The 23,188-nt window shown below is 43.2% G+C and overlaps 2 protein-coding genes across 3 annotated transcripts in view; both read left to right on the plus strand.

The window, feature by feature from the left end:
- FASN (fatty acid synthase) overlaps positions 1-11,248 on the plus strand; it is a 60,479-nt gene extending 49,231 nt beyond the window's left edge. The window contains exons 38-43 of one of the 2 annotated variants that reach the window (XR_014508710.1): positions 3,230-4,132; positions 4,643-5,023; positions 6,358-6,578; positions 6,824-6,922; positions 7,039-7,290; positions 7,854-11,248. Coding sequence is in view for 1 of the 2 variants with exons in the window: in XM_083430120.1 (XP_083286246.1) it covers positions 3,230-3,418; positions 4,802-5,023; positions 6,358-6,578; positions 6,824-6,922; positions 7,039-7,290; positions 7,854-7,991 (1,121 nt within the window). In the remaining variant the exon portion in view is untranslated. The remainder of the gene's footprint in view (positions 1-3,229; positions 4,133-4,642; positions 5,024-6,357; positions 6,579-6,823; positions 6,923-7,038; positions 7,291-7,853) is intronic. The other variant, XM_083430120.1, reaches the window with a different exon arrangement.
- Positions 11,249-14,148: 2,900 nt separating this feature from the next.
- DUS1L (dihydrouridine synthase 1 like) overlaps positions 14,149-23,188 on the plus strand; it is a 13,005-nt gene continuing 3,965 nt past the window's right edge. The window contains 8 exon segments of the mRNA XM_083427006.1: positions 14,149-14,302; positions 16,293-16,539; positions 17,924-18,032; positions 18,792-18,842; positions 21,262-21,374; positions 22,165-22,247; positions 22,462-22,471; positions 22,473-22,641. Coding sequence (XP_083283132.1) covers positions 16,303-16,539; positions 17,924-18,032; positions 18,792-18,842; positions 21,262-21,374; positions 22,165-22,247; positions 22,462-22,471; positions 22,473-22,641 — 772 coding nt within the window. The 5' untranslated portion in view covers positions 14,149-14,302; positions 16,293-16,302.

Here is a 23,188-nt window from a genome sequence, read left to right on the forward strand (position 1 = left end):
GCTAAAAAAGCTGAATGGCTTTTGTGTCCGGATTTTCACTTTCTGGAATTTGGCAACTCTAGGTTCACGGCCACTGTTTTATAATGGTGGCCCCATACACCCTTTGTGTAGATATGCAGGAATTGTGTGTGTGTGTGTGAGAGAGAGAGGGCACACCAAAACAGCAGAAGCATCAGTTAAGGCCTTTTCTTCCCCTCAGAGCCGCTGAAATAGTTGCAAGAGTACCAGCCAAAGAGAGAACCATTTTGAAATCTGATTAATTGATGCAGATTAAAAGTTGCCTGTGGTTTATTTATATCCACTGTTTCTCACACAATCCATTGCTGTTACTTCACGATTGTATTGTGCTAGTTGCACTGCATCATCTGTCCTGGCATGATTATTGCCTGCTATGCTTTTTCATACTAGAAGACAATCAGCCCTATTGTTCCCTGGAGATGATTTCACAGAACTGGATTGCTCTTGAAAAGTTGTGCCATGCATAGGCTTTCGTAGGGGGAAAACAGTGCATTGCAAGTGGATGCAAGGAGGATTAGATGTGGGCGGAAATATGGCCAGAGGTTTGCACAGGAGTGGGTTTTAAAGGTGTGGACCAGTCACCTCCCTCATTTTTGAAACTTGGAAGAGAGAGAGAACATAACAGAGAACAAAAGTGGGACAAGGCACGGACTCGGAAGAGCATAAGTGAGACAATTATAGAGTGGGGACCAGAATATGGAAACGCTTAGCAGGAACTTACATGTGAAAAAAGGGACGCGGGTGGTGCTGTGGGTTAAACCGCAGAGCCTAAGACTTGCCAATCAGAAAGTCGGCGGTTCAAATCCCTGCAAAGGGGTGAGCTCCCATTGCTCAGGCCCTGCTCCTGCCAACCTAGCAGTTCAAAAGCACGTCAAAGTACAAGTAGATATATAGGTACCGCTCTGGCGGGAAGGTAAATGACGTTTCCGTGCGCTGCTCTGGTTCGCCAGAAGCGGCTTAGTCATGCTGGCCACATGACCCGGAAGCTGTACGCCGGCTCCCTTGGCCAATAAAGCGAGATGAGCGCCACAACTCCAGAGTCGGTGCTCTTTCAACACTGGCTGCGTTTGCACGTAATGCTAAATGAAATTCAGACAAACCGCCATTAACCTTAACCGTGCTTTCATGAAAAGGTGCCGAGTCATTGGGAGATGAAAAGGTGCTGAGTCATTGGGAGATGAAATCAGTCGGCTTCAAAATGTTATATATGAAACTGGCTGATTTTCAACAAACCATAGTTAATATTAACTGCAGTTTCAAGTTCAGATCTATTGCTAACTGTAGTTAACCTAAAACAGAAGTGGAACTTCCAGTCTTCGCCTTGTAGTCATGCCAAGAGAGGGTGGTTTAAACTTTGCAATTAAAGAATATTCTGCTCACCAAAGTGGCCAGCAGACTTCAAACACTGATTTCTAAACCACTGGAACATAAGATTTCAAGATAATGCTCAGCCATTTGTATATTTCACTTACATAAATACTGGCTATATAGTGTGGGAGTGTTATACAACAAATACAGATTCTCTCCCTCTGCTTTGACCTAATGTTATTGTTCACTTTTTCATATTATATTCTTATAAAAGTGTATATAACAAATTATTTAGTGTGAATTATTCTTTTTACAATAGGCGTATTGAATATAGCCTTTAATGTATGTTGATTGTTTCTAATTTAGAAAAAACACTGGTCGAGAGTTCTGATGATCATTTGTTTATTCTCATCATCATTTGATGATCTCATTCTAAAATTGCTAGTTTGCTCACTTTCCCTCTGTCAACACCATCATTATTATTCCTTCCTAACACACCAGTAATGTGGAAATATATTTGAGCTCTTACTTTCTCTTGCATTGCACAAATCATTTCCCAACATTTAAATGACTCGGAACCTTCTGGATCTGCTTATTTTCTTCTTAGATAACACATTAAGACCTCATTATATCCTACTTTGATTTCCCGAAATATTCTTCTTTCATACCTGCAATACAGCCATTTATTCCCTGTAGTGAATGCAAAATATACTCCTTATAGTTTTCTAGTTTTATACTGCTGCTTAAATAACTTGTGTATCCAACATCAGGCATTCTCAGTGTAGTCCCATTAAAATTAATGGATGTGACTGACTTAGGTCCACTATTTTCAGTGATTCTACTCTGAGTAGAAATGTTGGCTACCCTTTGCCACCAGTTTTAAAAGGCAAGCATTTAAAAACCAGCATCTGTCCCTTTCTCCTTTGGTGACATCCTGCTCCTCTGTCTATGCCAGGCATGGCCAAACTTGGCCCTCCAGATGTTTTGGAACTACAATTCCCATCATCCCTGACCACTTGTCCTGTTAGCTAGGGATTATGAGAGTTGTAGTCCCAAAACATCTGGAGGGCCAAGTTTGGCCATTAACCTGGTCTATCCCCATGCAGTCACATGCTTAGCCACAGGAACTCGACTCATGCACAAGGCAAGAGTGCCCTGTGAATATTTCAGGATGAATTTAACAGACATTTATTAATTTAGCTCCCGTAACATTCATCCGTGTTCCCCGTCATTTATATTTCAGCCTCCTTGGGGCAAAGAGCATTTACCAGTTTGTAAAGCTACCATTGCTTTAAAGTTTAAACAAATATATCTTAGCTGAAGGTGTTGATCTAATTATTATACAGTTTGAAATAGTGCATCAAATGTGGTTAATGAAAGGGAGGAAATCATATAAAACTGAATGCCGTGAGAACACAGTGCGGTATCTGAATGGAAAAATACATGGCCGTCTCTTTGTTGACCTGTTACAGGATCTTAAAGACTTATTTATTCCAGTCAGCATTTTGTTAATTTTAGGTTACTGTTTTATCTGCTACTACTATCTTATTTATTATTTTAATGATTAATGTACTGAAAAATGTTTTTCTTTTTTACTGCTCGCTTATTTACTTCTGTATTTTAAAGTGTAGCAGTCATCTTGGTGAAGGTTTTTACGCTAGAGTGGGCTAAAAACCATAGCTGTTAACTTTTCTCTTTTCTTGCAAAGAATCCTATTCGGAATAAGGGAATTTCCTTTAAAAAAAGGGAAACGTTGACAGCTATGCTAAAAACCCATTTAAATAACTACTTAGCAATGTTGTGTCAGCGAGGAAAAGAGATCTGTGAAGAAACTATTGACAGTTTGGAGGGGCTTGAGCAGCAGCAAAAAGAATAAATAAATGCTTGTATTTCTTTCTCATAGGTGTCCGTGATGTAAGCAGCCTAAATGCTGACACCTCCCTGGCTGATCTGGGCCTGGATTCTTTGATGGGTGTAGAAGTGCGGCAAACCCTGGAGAGGGACTATGACATTGTCATGTCAATGAGAGATGTTAGGTTGCTTACCATTAACAAACTACGAGAATTTTCTTCAAAACCAGGGACCACAGACAGTAAGTATGTCTGGTGGGTTAAAATCTGCCCTACTTTAGGTTTGTGAAGGGGTGATGTAGATAGGAGCTCCCTACCTACCCAGAGAAAGGGTTTTCTGGTTTCCAGGGCCAGCCTTGGCATTACATGGGTGATCCACAATTCAGAGCTCCCAAATTAGCTAAATTGGGCTGCCAATTGGATTGGGTTTAAGGAGTCTTTCACCATTTCCTCTTATGCTGTTTGCCCCACCAATACCCACCCAAAAACTGCTACTAGCTACCTGGGAGCAGGGAAGATAGAAGCAACAACACCAGTGTGGTGTAGTGGTTAAGAGCGGTAGTCTCGTAATCTGGTGAACTGGGTTCGCGTCTCCGCTCCTCCACATGCAGCTGCTGCGTGACATTGGGCTAGTCACACTTCTTTGAAGTCTCTCAGCCTCACTCACGTCACAAAGTGTTTGTTGTGGGGGAGGAAGGAAAGGATAATTTTAGCCGCTTTGAGACTCCTTCGGGTAGTGATAAAGCGGGATATCAAATCCAAACTCTTCTCTTCTTCTTTATTTTATTGCAGAAGCAACAGAGAATGAGTACTTGTTTCTTTTTCTATGTAGTCAACATATAGTCTAGAACGATATGTGTATTGCTTTCCCTGAGGATAACTTATGGAGAAACCAGTTTAATTCCAAAAAATAAAAGCTCATTGCACAATTGATTCTGCATTAGAAAACAGATACTGTATAGGCCAGGGGTCTGCAACCCGCGGCTCCAGAGCCGCATGTGGCTCTTTTACACCTTTGCCGCGGCTCCGGGGCGGATACTAGCAAGGGGAGGAGGCGCATTGTGCGCCCCGACACTCCCCACTGTGGCGGGCGCTGTACTGGCTGTGACGTCGCATGGGGGCGTGCGTGCGTTAGTCACGCACTGTCCCGACGTCACCTTCCCACCCACCCGCTACATTGTAAGGGGCATGTACACTGGTCACTGCATTGAAAGGGGGCATGTACGCTGGTCACTGTTTTGAAGGGGAGTGAAGAACACACACACACAAAAAGGTAACTTGTTAATTTAACGTTTATTTCTATGAGGAGGAGTAATTCTGAGGGATCAAACAAAGTGACAAAAGTGACAAAGTGACAAAAAAGTTATTTTTATAATGACGAGTTTTGCGGCTCCCAGTTTTTTTTTTCTTCGGAAACGGGTCCAAGTGGCTCTTTTTGTCTTAAAGGTTGCATACCCCTGGTATAGGCGGTCCTGGTAATGGGGGGTTTACCCACACCTGCCCACTGATATTCTGGGTATGCCTAGTCCCAAGACCAACCTACAATCTGTTCTTATATTATCATATGAGACTGAATGTGGCATTAACTGGTTCATAATCTGTTTCTGTAACTTGCTTTTTTAAAGCATCATCCCATGAAACAAAAGGCAGTCAAGCAGAGCAACCCAGATTGGACTTTAACAACCTGTTGGTTAATCCAGATGGACCAACTGTCTTGCAACTGAATGAGGTGAAAAGCACGGAGCCGCCTCTCTTCCTCATTCACCCTATTGAGGGATCTCTCTCAGTTTTCAACAACCTTGTCTCTAAACTACGTATACAAGCCTATGGACTTCAGTGCACAAAAGGTAGTTCTGTGATGCTTATTGATTGTCTAATCTAGAGGTCATCCTTGTCAATGTAGCTGGGATCAATTTACATCTTTCACAAACATTCCAATTTGCTGAATACAAGCATATTTTGTCCATGTGTGTGTGTACATGGGGAAGTCTCCATGCCATAAGAGAGGTATACAGTGGTGCCTCGCAAGACGAAAAGAATCCGTTCCGCGAGTCTCTTCGTCTTGCGGTTTTTTTCGTCTTGCGAAGCAAGCCCATTAGCGGATTAGCGCTATTAGCGGTTTAGCGGCTATTAGCGGCTATTAAAGGCTTAAGGGATTAGCGGATTAGCTGCTAAAAGGCTATTAGCGGCTTAGATCAGCTGATAAGCGGCTTAGATCAGCTGTTAAGCGGCTTAGCGAACAGCTGTTAAGCGGCTTAGGGGCTTGGGAAAAAGGAGGGGAGGGGGGGAAAAAACCAGGAATCGCAAGGCATTTTCGTCTTGCGAAGCAAGCCCATAGCAAATTCGTCCTGCGAAGCACCTCCAAAACGGAAAACCCTTTCGTCTAGCGGGTTTTCCGTCTTGCGAGGCATTCGTCTTGCGGGACACCACTGTATGGTGATAATTTACCACTGGAATAAGGATTCCTTTGGGACAAAACACTTATTCCTTTAATTTGGGGAGGGGAGCACCAAGTCAAATTGGTATATTTTAAAGCGGTCCTTCCCAGCTTGATGTCCTCCAGGTGGTTTTAACCACAACTCCCATTAGAGCCAGCCAGCAGGACAAATGGTTAGGGATGATGGGATTTGTAGTCCAAAATATCTGGAAGGCGCCAGGTTGACGAAGTCTGTTTTAAAACTTAGAAAGGGTTCCAGAAAGAGTGGAGGCTGAAATTAGCCATGATGGTTGATTATGAGTCTGTTCCTCAATCATGTAGGCAGAATCCAGACGTCTTCATTGCATTTAGCATGTAGTAAATTACAGAATTAAGATTTCTACAACTATATAGAGTAAGTTTCCCCCCCTAAACCTTGAGGCTAACTTTCACTTGAAAAAAATACATGCAAATACAAGCACAAGTATATATATTATAAGGCTCTTAATAGAAAAAATGTTACAAAAAGTAAGCATTTACTGCCAGAGGCTCAGAGGTTCAGTCCAGACTGAACATCTCTGCTGTTCATGACAAAAATGATCCATATTCTAAAAAAGTAACAATTTTGAAACGGTGGAAACTTGTCTAATTTATTTCAGTTCCACAGTTTGGAATTTTGGCTCTTTAGAGCAACATTCTAAAGATTGTGACCATGATCATCCATAGCCTGATTCTTCTCCTCATTTTACCTCTTCTCACTACTAGCTGCTCCTGTGGACAGTATACAAAGCCTGGCATCCTATTACATTGACTGCATTAAAAAAGTGCAGCCAGAAGGCCCCTATCGGATTTCTGGATATTCCTTTGGTGCCTGTGTTGCTTTTGAAATGTGTCGTCAGCTTGAAGCTCAGCAGAATCCCTCCCATTTACCCAACAGCCTCTTCCTGCTTGATGGTTCTCACTCCTATGTAGCAGCACATACTCAGGTAAGAGACCAATCCAGCTACAAGAGCCGCTTGAAAAAGATTACACTTCCATGTAGGAATAGCACGCAACCATGTATTTTGTTGCATGTCCACATATGTGAATTGCCTCCCATTTCCTGTTGATCTAACCCGCCTCCTCTGAGCCTGGCACAAAGGGGTTTGAGCTTGTGCCTTTGCTAAAATTCAATTCTGTGTCTAAGATTATTTTAACATGAATTTTCTGGTGCTCCGTCCTCTCCCGCCAGAGCTACAGAGCCAAGTTAACTCCAGGAAACGAGGCTGAAGCAGAAACCGAAGCATTGTGTGCCTTTGTTCAGCAGTTCACTGGCATGGAATACAATAAGGTAATGCTCTTTGGCACCGTTCACAGCTGGGGTGGGGGGAGCACATTTTGCTCACAACAGTTTCACTCTAGAAACTGCACCTTGTAGTAAAGCTTTCCTGTTTGTACCGTTTGCAGTTGCTGGAGATTCTTCTACCCCTACCAGATCTGGAAGCTCGTATAAACACGTCTGTTGATCTGATAACTCAAAATCACAGAGACCTCAGCCACGAGGCCCTTGCCTTTGCTGCTGCTTCCTTTTACAAGAAACTGAAGGCAGGAGACAAGTATGTGCCTCAGAGCAAGTATCATGGCAACGTGATGCTACTGAGAGCAAAGACCCACAATGAGTACGGAGGTGGTCTTGGAGGAGACTACAAGCTCTCAGAGGTTAGTAACATTAACAGAAGAAACTGGAAGGTTTTCTGTAGATTTTCACCCACCACAGCCCTTAAAGTAACACAGGTTGCAGTCCATCATCTAGTTATGTGTGCTTTTAAGTCCCATTGAAACCAACAAAACTAGCTTGCTTGATGGTTTGCAGCCATCTTCTAAACATCTCTGCCCCTCACTGAAAACTGAAGTCCTCCAAAAGTCAAAGCTTAACAGCACATGATATAGAGCTCAAAGGCTTGATGCAGCTCCTTATCTTTACTTTCTGCAAGTATTTTTCTGGCCTATGAAGCAGCAGCAGCAGCTGAATATTTAGTTTGCTAGGTTATGGAATGATTAACCTAAAATTAAAAGGTCTTAGGCCTTGCTTGACATGTCTTTGGCTGTGATTGATTTAAAGAAGACAAAGAAAATGTGGAAAGTAGTGAAAAGAAGAAAAGGGTCGTTAGGAGTTCCTTCTCATTCTCCTGAATGGAAAGGCAGAAGGCGTATGAAACTAAAAAAGTGTGTGTGTGTGTGTGTGTGTGATGTTCTCTTTTATATCTTTGTGCTCTGTGCAGGTCTGTGATGGAAAAGTGTTTGTCCACATTGTTGAAGGGGACCATCGCACGATCCTGGAAGGAGATGGTGTCGAGTCAATTACTGGGATCATCCACAGCTCGTTGGCAGAACCTCGGGACAGTGTTCGAGAAGGCTAGATACTTGAGAAACTTTACTGTCATTGCTAGAGAGAATTCAAAGCTAACCCTTAGGACAACCCCAAGGAACTCTTCCTGTAATCCATCATGTCATCTGCTCCGCAGCCAAGTCTAGGATGTCCAAATGACCAGAGTCCCCCCTCCCCTCTCTCTCCAGTGCAGTGACATTATTTTTGGACTGTTGCAAGGACCTGTATCGAGGGCAACATTTTACACCATTTGCAGTACACACAAAAAAAAGAATTAGCAGATTGTGTGTGTGTATTTTGTGCTTTGTATTGTATTGTATTGTTGTCTAGAAGTATTCCAAAGGATAAGTGAAACTGACCAAGCCTAGGGCGTAAGGAGGGAAGCTGCAACTGATTTTGGAGGCGCATTTGTCTGTGAAGGAGTCAGTTCTGTAGCAGTAGCAGTAAGTTAATTCCATTGAGGCTTTTTTGTAACTATTATTTCTAATCTGAAATATTCTAGGTATTTATTTTATTGTTACTTTATTAGAGGCTCACTGTTTTAATTTGTCATTGGCTAAATGATAAGGACAAAATATTTGACTGTGGAGTATTTTTTTCCCCTGCGGCTGTTTGGTTGCCTCGTTTTTACAAAATTAAAACCAAAATTCATCTTTAGAACAATGTGGTCATTTGGAATGGAAGATAGATTCCTATGATAAGCACCACCTCCACAGAGAGGTGAAGCTGCTTCTGCTATGTTGCTGGTCCCATATTCAGTCTCTGATGGAAGGGAATCCAAGCTTGGAGCATGTATAGCGTCTTTTCCTTAGCAGAGGTTGGGGGCAACTTTAAGATAATCCCTGCATTCATCTGGAAAATGCATGGATCAGATGTATACAGCTTTCTGCACCCAGTGTGGTAATTTCCCCCAAATACTTTCAATCTAGCTTCTTAATTCCCCCCGCCCCATTTGCTGCTTCAAGGGTTGCTCAGACTTCATATGAGTTCTTGTTGACAAGAACCTGATTTAACCCTCCCACAGCTGAACCACCTCCCCGTCTCATCTATCCAAAAAGAAAGAAGTCTGTAGTAGTTATGAATAGCTGCCTAAAACCCTTTTGGAAAAACAAAAACTGGAAGCAGTAAGCCTTTTCTTGCCTCATCTGTGTTGGATATGCTTGTAGACGAATCGGAACATCTTTGCTGCAATAATGATACAGAGGAGACACATGGAGCAATCAGTATCCAGCAGGATTGTTGTGCCTCCCCAAACTGCTTTAGAATCCAGGTTCTCTGCTGGGTTATTTTAATTAGTGCTGGGGCATAGAGATTGCACACAAGTTCCATACCTGCTGGGAGCTGGTTGGCTAGGTGATCCTCTGTGGACAGGCAGCTTAGTGGCTGGTTTTAGTTTTTAATTTTAAGGAAAAATTCCTTGGAAATCTGAAATGTAAAATGAATACGTTTTCAGATCAGACCTGTTCTGTTTTGTGTGTGTGTGTGTTTTCATTTTCATTTTTACATTCCTTTGGTGAAAAAGCTCTGGAGCCCCCTTTCTTTTGTGGCTCTCCTGGAATTAAAGGTGACTTAAACTCTGCCACGGCTTTCCTCGACTCTTATTTCTATACTCTGTGCTTATTAATTTTTACTTGCATTTTCTATTCCTTTCTGGAAGCAGTGGTCGGGGTGGGGAGAGATACACCCCCAGTTTCTTCAGGTACTATAGCTTGGTGGCTGCAAAAACCTTATCCAAGTTCATTGGACAGTGGCTTCCTCTTGCTTTGATGCCTCATGCACGTATAACCATGCTACATGACTGGAAATCATGTAGTCTCAAATGTTCCTCTTAGTTCTTTCTTCTTTTGTGGTTTTAGAAGCTCGTCAACTTAACTGCCTTCATTTCCCCATCAGCGGAACAGGGCTAACCACCATGCCAGCTGTTTTGAGAACTGCTGTTAAAAGTGCTAGTATTTACAGGAAGAAAACATCCAGGGGACACATTTGAGTAGGTTTACAGTGCAATCCTATACATTTCTATTCAGAAGTAAGTCCCACTGAGTTTAACAGGGCTTCTTCCAAAATGGGATTCTCTTAGGCTGCTCTCAAAATCTTTAGGCATTACATATAACATTACCACTGTAATCCTTTATATGTATATGCTGAAGTAAGCTCCATTAAGTTCAATGGAGATTTACTCTCAGGTAACTTTGCCTAGAACTGTGGCCTAAACAGCACATTTGAGCATCAAGCATTGTTTACACTGTTCATGTTAATTCAGGGTTTCCCCAACCTTGGATCTCCAGCAGTTTTTGGACTATAATCCCCATCCCTGACCACTGGTCCTGCTAGCTAGAGATGACAAGAATTTTAGTCCAACAATGGCTGGAGAACTAATTTGCCCTCAATCCCAAATTTGGCAAGGGAGCTCCTACCCATGTAAGAACTGCTCTAACCTTCAAAAGAAAGGAATGAACACACATTAGGCATGGTACTTGCCATTTTGACACCACCACCCCCGCCCACCCTACACATATGTGCAGTCATCATAAATTATAGTCTAAGATGTCTCTCTTCTAAAGAGAAATGTCTATTCATAGAAATGAAATATATACTTCTGAATTAAGGCTAGGGCATGTTTTCAAGGGCTTAGGTTTGGAGTGTCCTAATTGGTTATTTAAGCATTTCTATACTGCTTTTCAGAACAACAAAAAGTTCTCCCAAGCACTATAAAAACATTGTTTTTATTTTTTAAAATATTCAAAGTAAAAGTCAAGAAAGCATGCTTAAAGGGACAGATTTAGTTATGTGTGCAATGGGAAGGACTGGGGGAAAGAGTGTGATTTTACAGCTCGCTCCAGATTCCTTAGCGGTGGATTCCAACACATCTAATTTATACCGCACTGAGTTCATGAGGATTTGCTCCCAGATTGCTGTATAAGATTGCAGCCTAAGCCTACTTAATAGCTGAGGCAGCCTTGAATCCACACTGATCATTAGTCATTATATAAAGGAGCCAATTTGCAGTAATTAAACCAGAAGTACGGTACTGTATAGTGTTTTTATTATTAGAGAGCATTACTTATGGCAATTCTTAAGCAAATGTTCAGGCTGCTAGTTGTAACATTGGGATACAGAATGCATACTTGCACTGAGATGTTTGGGGGAGAGAAAGATAAAAGTTCTTGCATTATTTATTTCAAAACGAAAGCTATTAATTCAGGAATGTCTAAGCTTTACCATGTCCCATGTAAACTTTTAAGTTGTCCCATGTTGAGCGGAGTCTGCTTAAATAAACAACTTACCGGAGTCTGTATTGCATCTTAGCTCCCATTAGTTTACTGTGATTAACATATCTGATCATATCTAGCTGTGCCAACAGCTAGCATTTGATACTACCCATGCATGTTTTAAGCGTGTGCGTTTATTTGCTTATACAAAATTGAGCAATGCTGCCACCTGTTGACACTGACCCAGAGAAGGAAGAGAAGAAGAGTCAGCACCACAAGTCATGAAGGCCCCAGGACCCAAGACCAAGCTGGAGCCTGATCCTGTTCGTTGGGAGCCCCTTGAATCACATACTCCTGAACAAGGATCCCCCCACCCAAAAAAGCCAGGTTCCTCTGAGGATCCCGCTCTCTCTACACTACGAATCTCACGCTCCCCAGTGCCTGCTTATCACCACAGGCAACACACTAGGCAGGATCTAACAGGGAGGCAGAGTGCTATGCTCTTTAAGGTTCTTAGGTCTCATGAAATGGGTAGAGTCTGAGAAGGGCAAAAGCCAGGAGGAATACATAAGGGCTCAGTGGATACAATTTGTCTGCTCAGAACTATCCAAGGTCTTGCAGTAACTGCCTGGCCCTACTGGCTAGCCCATGGGTAGGCAAACTAAGACCTGGGGGCCAGATCCAGTACCAATTGCCTTCTAAATCTGGTCCATGGACGTGTTTTTACATGAGTAGAACGTATCATTTTATTTAAAATGCATCTCTGGGTTATTTGTGGGGCATAGGAATTCATTCTCCCCCCCCCCCCCAAAAAAAAATAGTCCGGCCCACCACAAGGTCTGAGGGACTGTAGTCCGGCCCCCTGCTAAAAAAGTTTGCTGACCCCTGACTGACTGAGTACAGGCAGCCCCCTGTTTACACATGTTCACTATGTGAGCGACTGTATACCCAGAAGCAGTACTTTTTTTCTTGGGGGACACAGGGGGACGCATATGCCTAAACATTTTGTGAATCTAACAGAAGAAACTAAAAACGTTTTTAAAAAATAGTTTCTTCTCTAGTACGGTGAATTGTCAGTTCCGTTGCTACCCCTGATGGCAGCCTCATTTCCTGTCATGGTGTTTCCCAAGTCTCAGATGGAATGAGAGTACTCCTAAACATCTTTTAGAAAAAAAGCATTGCCCGGAAGTGACCCAGAAACAACACAAAGACGTCACTAGAATGTTACTAAAAGGATGGAGGTGGAATGGGGTGGGGTCAGGGCGGAGCAGAGTGAAATGGGGTGTTGCAGACTTTTTCAATGGGTTTCAATTATACACAATTTCACTGATACGCGCAGTGCCTCAGAACATAATCTCCATATAAATGGGGAGCACCTCTCCTTCCACCAAGCCTCATCTGTCCTCATGGGCTCCTGCTTGGTCAGTACAAGTCGGTCCACAGACTTTCGCATTGCAGAAAACAACCACGCCCAAACTCAAATAGTTTCTTCTCTCCTCATTATATGGAAACAAATACAAGAAAGCCACTAACAGTACATTTTTCATTGTTAAAATGTAAACAAGATTAGGACAAAATGAAAACCAGTAGCTCTGTAAAAACAAGTCTGTAAAAGTTGCTTACAAACTTATAAATTGGAACACAAACTTGACAACTGATTCACCTACATGAAATCATGTACTTATTACCAGGAAGGTCTACACTAGGAGCCAAATGAAAACACAGGGCCAGCACAGGAAGTGGTATCCCTGTGTTGAGTTCTCCAACAGTCCCTTCTTACATATAGTACCGGTATCTTTCACCCCATAGCACAATGCTGCCACATCATGCATTTCCCACTTACTGACTGCTGCTGATAGGGACAAGAAAATGCACAATACAATGACCTCATCACTTAGTAATAGAGTAAGTGTGACTACACCTTTTGGGAGAGCAGAGGAGCGCTTGAGAGAGGTGCTGAACAGCGGCAGTCCTTTTATCTCTAGTAATTCTCAGTTCTGCCCTTGACTCAAAGGTGGGGTATAAATAAATATTACACACACACATATGCACATGCCTAAATTCATAGACAGCATACAAAGGCATAATCTCACAACCCAGGAAAGGGTGGGGAGAGTTTGGCCCTTGCCCTAGCTACCCCATGCAGCCGCATTCCACTCTGTGCTATTATTGCAACCAATGTCGAAGGGAATAAAACCACAATTTTCCTACAGTACTACATGCCTTATTATCATTATTGCAGGGATGTGGGTGGCGCTGTGGTCTAAACCACTGAGCCTCTTGGGCTTGCCAATCAGAAGGCCGGTGGTTTGAATCCCTGCAACAGTCAGTTCATGCCAACCTAGCAGTTCAAAAGCATACCAGTGCAAGTAGATAAATAGGTAGCGCTGCGGCAGAAAGGTAAATGGTGTTTCCATGCACCAGTAGTGGTTTAGTCATGCTGGCCACATGACCCGGAAAAACTGTCTGTGGACAAATGCTGGCTCCCTTGGCCTGAAAGCGAGATGAGCGCCACAACCCCATAGTCGCCTTTGACTGTATTTAACCGTCCAGGGGTCCTTTCCCTTTCTTTTTTATTATAGTTATTAATTGAATTAATATACTGCCCCATACCCAATGGTCTCAGGGTGGTTCACAGAACAAAATCAAAATATAAAACCGGTATGTGTGTGCATGTGCGTGTGCGTGTGTGTGTCTATATAATTTTTATTTATACCCCGCCCTCCCTTGCCAAGACCGGGCTCAGGGCGGCTAACATCAGGTATATATAAATCAAAATAAAAACAACAACCCAATAACTCTCCCCACCTCCACACACCTCCTTGTGTTGAACAATTCTCTGGTGTTTTTTGCCCCGGGGTATTCTGCTAACTCGCTGCCCGCCCCGCTGTCGTTGTGAGAGCTTTAAATGCGCAGCTGGCAATAAGGCGCTTCCTAGCCTGGGCGAACCTGTCCGCTAGGGGGAGGCCGGGAGGGGCCGGGTTCCCTCGCGGCCCCTTTCCGCCCGCGCCTCCGTTTCCGAAGGAGCCCCGTTTGAAGTTGCACCGCCGCTGTGCCGGTCGGAGTGGGATGGCGGAGGCGCCGTCCGGCTGTCTCAGCGCCCTGCCCGGGGCTCTGCCTCAGTAGGAACCAGGTACCGGAGAGGGAGAGAGCGGAAGGCTCGGGCGAGGGGGCTGTGTACTCTGGCGGGCGGGCGGGCAGGCGGGAGGGCGCGGCTCACGGCCTAAGTCCTCGAGGGCGGCCGCCCTGTTTGAGCAGCGCTGGGCTGGGCGCGCAGGGAAAGCCTTGTGGCCCCGGAAGGTCCTTCCCCCTGCAGGTGCCTCGCCTTCTTCAGCGCAGCTCCTTTTCTCCCAGGATAATGCCAGCCTAGAAAGGAGCGCGGAACCGGCCCCTGTTGCTCTATTGCAAAGGGGGTGGGGTGGGGTATATCACTAGCGCCATAGACCAGCTGCTCTTCTTTCTTTTATTTGTCTGACCTTAAGAACATGCAAACCTACCTGGTTGGGATGGGGGAGCCTCCACTGAAGGGTTGTTGTTTTTTTACATTTTCATTTATTCCTTTGTATTTTATGCCGCTTGCTTCTGTTAAGACCTCCTTAGTGGTTTACAAGACACGTTTAAATGATGAATAAAAGCAGTTTAAAACAACCTGCATCTTTAATTAAAATGAACAGTTGACAAAAGAGAGGGAGAGAGACTAAAACACACCTGCAATAGCTTTGCCTCCACAAAAATGTGCTTTCGGTGTAGTGTGTAAGCAAGTTGATAAAGCCGTAATCACAACAAGTAGTAGGCAAACCGAGCAATCTGCTTGCTCTAAGCAAATCAATGTACTCACAATCCCCTGCTTAAAATCCCAGTCCTCTGTGCCGCGCTGCAGTTTAGTTGGAACTTAAATGCTGGCACCATGGTGACAGAACAGCAGGGGTGGGGAGAGACAGGTGAGCCACAAAGGGACAGCTGGGGTGGCTCCTTTGCCACCATTGTGCTTCCCCCAATGCTGCTGTTTTGGACTTAGCAAAATAGTAGGCTGAGGAGGAGGGAATCAGTGGCAGAATGGGATGTTTTTTGGGTGGCCTGTCTAAGCCACAGTTTGGCCAAACTTTTGGCATGTACATATTTGTCAGCTCTGGACTGGACTGATGTGAGGGAGCAGGTGGGTATCCCCAGACTTGCAGAGAGTGGTATGACTATCACTTACCTTGAAGCTTTGGTCCACAGCCCCTTTTTCTTGCAATACTCCCCCCCCCCCCGGGAATGATCTAAGGATAAGAAGATTAAAGTGTTGCATTGGTGCTATTTGTATAGTAGTGTCTTAATATAACATCACTTTTGAGTACCTTGCTAAGGTACAGTAATGCAATTGTTACAATAGATCAGATAAAAATATCAAAATGAGTGTTGCTGTGATGTTGTGAATCCTTTTTTTGCAATACAGTGGTACCTCGCAAGACGAATGCCTCGGAAGACGAAAAACTCGCAAGACGAAAGAGTTTTTCGTTTTCTGAGTTGCTTCGCAAGACGGATTTCCCTATGGGCTTGCTTCGCAAGACGAAACGTCTTGCGCCTTTTTTTTAAAACCGCCAATGCATTCCTACGGGAAACCGTCAATATGCAGTGGTGCTTCGCAAAACGGAAAAACTCGTACAACGAAAAAACTCGCAGAACGAATTAATTTCGTCTTGCGAGGCACCACTATACTGTAGTGTCAGACAGCTCACATTGATGTTCACAGAATCATCAAATGATGATCATAAAATATAAAAAGACAAGTAGGAAATGCAGGATATTCCAAAATATGGGATACTGTGTAATCCTGTAAAAACTTGTTATTTGCTCTTGCTCTTCACTAACAATCACCTAGAAGAACATAGAAGAGACCTGTAAGTATCTGAATTGCACATTACAGGGCTCTACAAACATTTACAGTATTCTTCTTGCGTTGTTTTCTTTTATGTGGGGTTTGTTTTTTGGGGGGGAAGGAAGGGTTCCCCGCATGTTTTGTGCATTTTTTTAGCATGCTTACTGCAGAGAGCTGTGTATGGAACAAAGCTAAAAGCCATATAAACTGTTGCTTGCTTACTAGAATCTATTAGAGAACCTTTTGTTTCCATTTTTTCCAGTCAAAGGAAGATGCCCAAACTTGAGGGCTTTGAGTTCTGGAGAAACACGCTGAAAGGTGCCCGTTTTGTGGTTGCTCCCATGGTGGATCAGAGTGAACTGGCTTGGAGACTGTTAAGTCGCCGCCATGGAGCCCAGCTGTGTTATACCCCTATGCTGCATGCTCAGGTCTTTGTCAGAGATGCCAATTACCGTAAAGAAAACTTGTATTGTGATGTGTGCCCTGAAGATAGACCTTTGATTGTGCAGGTAATAGCTATCACATAATTTTGCTTTATATATTTATGCTGTCCTTTAATGGTGGCTTTTGGAAGAAATGGCTTTAAAATAGCTAGTGTTACAACAGCCATTGTAGAATAATAATTGCACATAACCTTAAGCACAAGAAGAGGCATGTCTGGCAAGCCAAACTCTCCCCTTCTGGGTCATGGAAGGCAAGAGTTGAGACAAAAGGACTGCCCAATCCAAGCCCTGCTGTGCTCATGGCAGAAAGCAGGGGCTGTGTCTCCCCCCCCCCCTCGCCGTGACTTAAAAAGAAAATAATTCCTTCCCTTTGTTCTCAGTGGATTATCACACCAACTTCAGGGCTGGCATGTGTTCCTTGTTCTAGGGGTGTGTCAGGCTTTGATTCTAGTAGATCTGGTTCCTCCCCTGTTCCCCCACCCCAGAATGCCTCCTTTTTGCCCTCTCCACCATCAGAGCACCAAGAGCGGAGGAGGGGCTTTAGTTAGGAGGCCTCTGTGGGTGCACCTTCGTCTCTGTCTATGGACAAAGAAATTGCAAATTCCTGTGGTCCCCAAGGATGCCCTCCCAAGGACCACTGGATTCTGCTCTTAGGCTTCTGCAGTTGGAGTGCTGCAGGTACGTTTCGAGTATGTTTGTATGGTTATGCAAGCTTGTATCATTATAATAATAGAAACCTTACCATGATTGATCAAGAAAAAAGACCCATACTATTCCTTTTTGTGGCCATTCCCCACTCCTTGTTTATAATTATCGTTGTTCACTCATCTGATGTCTAGACATGCATTTAATCCATTTAGATCTTTGTGGGAGGGCTAAAATGAATAGTAACAGGGTATGAAATGGTGTGCTGCAGGATGTGAGAAATTAGTACGGAAACTACAGGGCAGATTACTACATAGGCAAAAAATTGGGTGTTTAAATAGGTTCGGGGAAATGATCTTGGCATTAATGACAATCCTAAGTAGTAAGGAGCTTAACTGAGTAGTACTGAAGGAGCGTCTCCACCCCCATTGTTCCACCCCCACTGAGGTCCAGCTCCGAGGGCCTTCTGGCGGTTTCCTCACTGCAAGAAGTGAGGTTACAGGGAACCAGGCAGAGGGCCTTCTCGGTGGTGGCACCCACCCTATCGAACGCCCTCCACCAGATGTCAAGGAAATCTGACTTTTAGAAAACATCTGAAGGCAGTCCTGTTTAGGGAAGTTTTTAATGTTTGAAGTTTTATTCTGTTTAATATTCTGTTGGAAGCTGCCCAGAGTGGCTGGGGAAACCCAGCCAAATGGGTGGGGTATAAATAAATTGTTGTTGTTTTGTTTTATAAATGTATTGTCATAGTTGGGTGTTAAAGTTGCCTCTCACTTATTCTTTGGCTTGTATGCCTGTTTCACAGTTCTGTGCCAATGACCCAGAAGTGTTTGTCCAGGCTGCCCTGTTGGCTCAAGATTACTGTGATGCTATTGACTTGAATTTGGGGTGTCCTCAAATGATTGCAAAAAGAGGTATGTGCAAACCAAAACCTTAAATAATTTGGATGGCAATGCTGTTCACACTTACATGGGCGGAAGCCCCATTAAACACAGTAGGATTTGCATCTTAGTAAAAGTGCATAGCATGGCATTACTAAATGCTCTTGAGCAATTCTAATCTGGATTAATTTGTGAAACTTTACAGTCCAGTCTTAAACGTGTTTACTGAGACGTTGAACATGCATTACCATCCAGTGAGTGTGTTTAGGGTTGCAGGCTTGATTTGTGCAGCAGACTCTGAATCAGACCTTAATGGTATATGCATTTTAAACCTCTCATAAAGTTTAAGTGCTGTCTCACGTAACACCCTGCTGGTGCCTTATAATTTAAGCTTCTTATATTTCTCTAATTTAAAAGACTATTTAGGAAACAAGGAAGCAGATTCTGTAGTCAGGTAATGGAAGGACAGACCAGGCTTCTAGGAACTCTAGTTGGTGTGAGCAGAATATGAATGTAATTAGAACTCTGTGTTGCAAATTTCAAATCCTTGCAGTTCTGGCATAAAGAGTGAGATAATAGTTTGTTACTATGTTTATTTTCTAAATACATTTTGAAAAAACAATGTTATGTTTCCCTTTCCCTGCCTAAGTAGAATCATGACTGTGGGTCTGCAGTTATAGTTTTCATCTATACTTACCTGTTTTATGTCAAAAACATTCCTATCAATGTGTCTCTACTAGGCCGTGATTTTGTCGGTGGTTTTTCTTTGTGTGTGTGTTTCTATGTATGTAGGTCACTATGGAGCATTCTTGCAGGAAGAATGGAAGCTTCTTCAGAAGATGAGTAAGTCCATGATGCTCTTGAGAACGGAGTAGGAGAAGAGCAGAATAAATAAAAAATGCAAGGGATTGTCTTTGGAGCTAATAATAATAATAATAATAATAATAATGTTATTTATATCCCGCCCTCCCCAGCTGAAGCCGGGCTCAGGGCAGCTAACAACACTAAAATAGTACAACATTCTAAAAACATTATAAAAATTAATTAAAATCAAAATTGATGGCAACCATAAACTAAAGTTCTGTAAAGATTGCCAAAGGAGGGAGTCAGGCTGCGCCTTGACCAAAGGCCTGGTGGAACTGCTCTGTCTTGCAGGCCCTGCGGAAAGATGTCAAGTCCTGCAGGGCCCTAGTCTCTTGTGACAGAGCGTTCCACCAGATCGGAGCCGCAGCCGAAAAAGCCCTGGCTCTAGTTGAGGCAGCCTAACCTCTCTGTGGCCTGGGACCTTCAAGATGTTTTTATTTGAAGACCATAAGTTCGTCTGTGGGACATACCAGGAGAGGCGGTCCCGTAGGTACGAGGGTCCCAGTCCGTATAGGGCTTTGAAGGTTAAAACCAGCACCTTAAACCTGATCCTGCAGGACTTATCATGCACCAAGCAGGGCATTAGTTTTGTTACTTGACACAGGATAGGATGGTTCATTGTATACTATTTGCAGCCTGTCTCATTTTTTTGCAAGTTTCCAGCTGTTCACAAATTTGCAGCTGTGTTGAAGCACACAAACATGGTCTCTGCTTATGATTGGGAGTATAAAATGTGGAATTTGCAACCTCGTGTTCAGTGGCTATGAAAATAATCATGTAGGTGTAAATGGAGCTGTCACCTGTTTATCAATGGGATTATCAGCACATTGCTATTGGGAGGTTGTCACACACACAGGAACAGACTCTGAAGCCTAATCCAGTTTCAGGAGTTGGCGACCAGAAAAAGCTCTGAAGCAACCAAAACTGAGCTTGGCAGGCTGGAACGCAGCTTAATCTAGTTTGTTCTAATATCCTGTCTAACCTGTAGCATTGTCATTTGTTGTGCTTGAACCTGGGAATCCCAATCAGTTATGACGCATAATAGATGGTCTTTGGCAAGTTGCTCTTAATCTACTTTAGCAGATTGTTGTGAAACTAAAAAAAAAAGAGAGAGAGTTTTGTGGCGGAAAGACAGGATGTAAATATAACAACTATACATACACAGTGTGCATTCTTTAATTTTTAAATTTAAAAAGGAGTCAGCAATTTTAGAGGTCAGTTGAGGTGCATTGTTCATTAATGTATCGAAGAAGTGAAAAAAGGACAGTAAAGCTGTTGAGAAGGGGGGGGGATGAAAAGGAATCCCCTGATATTATTTAAAAGCTGCCATATTAGAAAGTTCTGTGGGCAGCTCACAAAGAAAGAAATCAGCAATTAAATGTAGAATTTTTAAAAGCATTAAAACTACAGCAGATTAAAATCAGAGAGAGCAGAGAATAAAAATCGCATAGCTAAACAAAATTAAGACCACAGCTTCATTTAAAAGGCTTGGGAAAATGAAAAGATATTTGCCTGGTGCTGAAAAGATACTGGAGGAAGTGCCTGGCAGGCCTATCAAGGGATAGCATTCCATAGCCAGGGAGTCACTACTGAAAAGGCCCTTTTGCCCCTAACCACCTGCTGGTGGGGGCAGCTGATAGAGAATCTCAGATTTCAGGGTCTGGATAGATATATGTAGGAGGGATTGATGCTGTAAGCAGTATGAACACACTTCTGTGGAAAATATGCATAGTAGGGTTCAATATTTTGTGCCTTTGAGGAAATACCATTTTGGGGTTTTTTACTCCATATAGTTACTCCTAGTTCTCCCTCCAAGCATTCGCCATTCCACTAGCCTAATTTGGAAGGGGATGGTTAGTACTGTCAAACAATTGGGAGTCAGAATCCTTGTTGCAAATCCTTGTGCAAATCAGAATCTATGTACTGCAAATTGCTCAAGAGATCTACCAGTAGGTCCCATCTACCTTCTGCCCATGCCTGGCAGATAATATAGTATAAGCAGTACACTGGGTGAAAGGGGGTGCTGCATTAGAAGCTGCCAGAGAAGACAACTTGCATCCCAGACTTTCCCTTGGCCTGCCCCTGTATCCCCCAAAGCTTCTGAACAGTGTTGGGATGTGTTACACAGTACTGCAGTGCAAGAGAAGGAAGTGTCCTAAATGCGGTGGAGCAATCTTGTGCCAGCAGAACTGCACTGTGTGCAAATTTCATCCACCCCATTTTAGGCCCTTCCACCCTATGTGTGTCACACAGCGCAAGCTGTCCCTCTGAATAATCTCTTTGGCTAGTAGTGGGGAGGTTGCATGCTCTTGCCACCTTCTTTCACAACCGTTGGATGCAGCCCATGATCTTTTGACTTCAGCCAATTTCACAATTGTTATCTTTGTCTGTTTTCCAGTTGTATTGGCTAATGAGAAGCTCTCTGTTCCCATCACATGCAAAATCCGTGTTTTCCCAGAAATTGGCAAGACTGTGAAATATGCCCAGTTGTTGGAGGAGGCTGGTTGTCAAGTAAGAAGCTGGCTGTTCCTGTTTTGTTGCAAGGCTCTAATATTATTCATTCAAACAGATATATACAGGATTTTTTAAAAATAAGTCAAAAGTCAAAGTATTTTTTGACAAAGTTAGAAATAAAAATTCAGGGAGGGATCCAATGTCACATTATGTTGGTTGTTCTATCAAGGCAAGTATTTCAGATTGCCAGACAGAATGAACCCCCTTCTTCCTGCCCCCGCTGCTCTGGATTTTGCCTCCCTCAAAGCCAATTTCTGGGGGGGGGGGAACCCCATTGCACAAGGGGAAGTCCTTGCACGGGCTTCCACTGACAGTACTCATTAGTCGAATCCTGCCCAGCTTTCCTGACTTTGGTTGTTGTTTTTCAACAAGCTGGAGACATACTGTTTTCTCCTGTGAAAAGAGCCAGTAACATATTAGAAAAGAGAAGATTGCTGAACGATCAAAGTGGAAACGAGCAGGAGAGATTCCCAACAGTGCTCTTGCTCTAACTGTGTATTTAGAAGAAGCTGTAGTCCCCTATCAAAGTTTCATTATTGATTCAAATTAATCCGGGATAAGGCTTACAAGATGAGCTCTATGTACGATTTATAAAGACACGGCCCTGGTGACCATAGATAATATAGCTGAACTGGGAGGATTCCCCATAAATCAGAATCCCAAGCCAACATGTGATATACTGGAAGCAAGGAATCCTACCATATTTCATATGCTGCGGCAAAGCAAATATACAAAAGCTATGTGTTCGTCTTACCTGCATTGAAAAACAAATACAACTCTGTTCCAGCTGCTGACTGTCCATGGCCGCACAAAAGAACAGAAGGGGCCTCTTGCTGGCGTGGCCTCCTGGGAGCACATACAGGCCGTGAGGTAAGGGAACTACAGCTTGCAAGATGTTGGGGAGGCAGCTAAACCTTTGACTGTGGGGTGAGATACATACATCTGAGGGGAGGGGTATATGCATGTTGCTTTAACAGCATTAAAATGTGTTTTGTTTCCAGATGCTCTTGAGTTTGCTTTCTGTTTTAGCTTTACTTGTGCCTTTATTTGATTGTTGCTTTTGCGTTTCTGTCTGCTGTCATAGAAAGGCTGTAAAACATCCCTGTGTTTGCAAATGGAAACATTCAGTACCTCAGTGATGTGGAACAGTGCATTCAGAAGACAGGAGTTCAAGGTGTCATGAGCGCAGGTAGGAAGAGAGAGCTCCTCCTCCTGGATAATTGTGTAATAAGTCTGTTTAGCTATTTTATAACACAGCCCAGATTCAAAGGATACTGAGTAATCTTGCTCCAACTATGGTTATGTGCTGTTGTTGCTGCTGTTGTTGTTTTTTATGCCGCTTGTGAACATTAATGTAAGCAGTTCGGAATTCATGAAGGTTACTTAGCTAGAGTAAATTTTAGAAGTTTCAGTAGAGAGGCCAATCATTCATTAGAATAGGGCTGACCTTGGTTAACAGTTGGGATACTTACCTGGAAAAATAATAAGGTTAATGGAGGAAGCAGATTTTTATGTGCAAAAACTGGCACAGCAAATGGATGATAAAAGGATTGTTTGTGCATTGGCCTATGTAAGTAATACTGTTAAGAAAGTTGTCCAAGCTTATAAGATCTATCACAAGAGGTCCAGGTAGTGCATAAGGAACACAAATACAAGTTCATTTAAAAGGAAGAATTTACTGTTGGGAGCAGTAAGTTCCCATACTTACAGATTAATCCCTGCAAATCTCCCCCTCCCCCCCCCCCAAAAAAAAAAGAAACTGGAAAAGAGCAGAAAACAACTTGTGGTCACTGGCAGGGGATAATTGTCAT

Source organism: Podarcis tiliguerta (assembly GCF_965153285.1).
Source record: "Podarcis tiliguerta genome assembly, chromosome: 2".
NCBI classification, from domain to species: domain Eukaryota; kingdom Metazoa; phylum Chordata; class Lepidosauria; order Squamata; family Lacertidae; genus Podarcis; species Podarcis tiliguerta.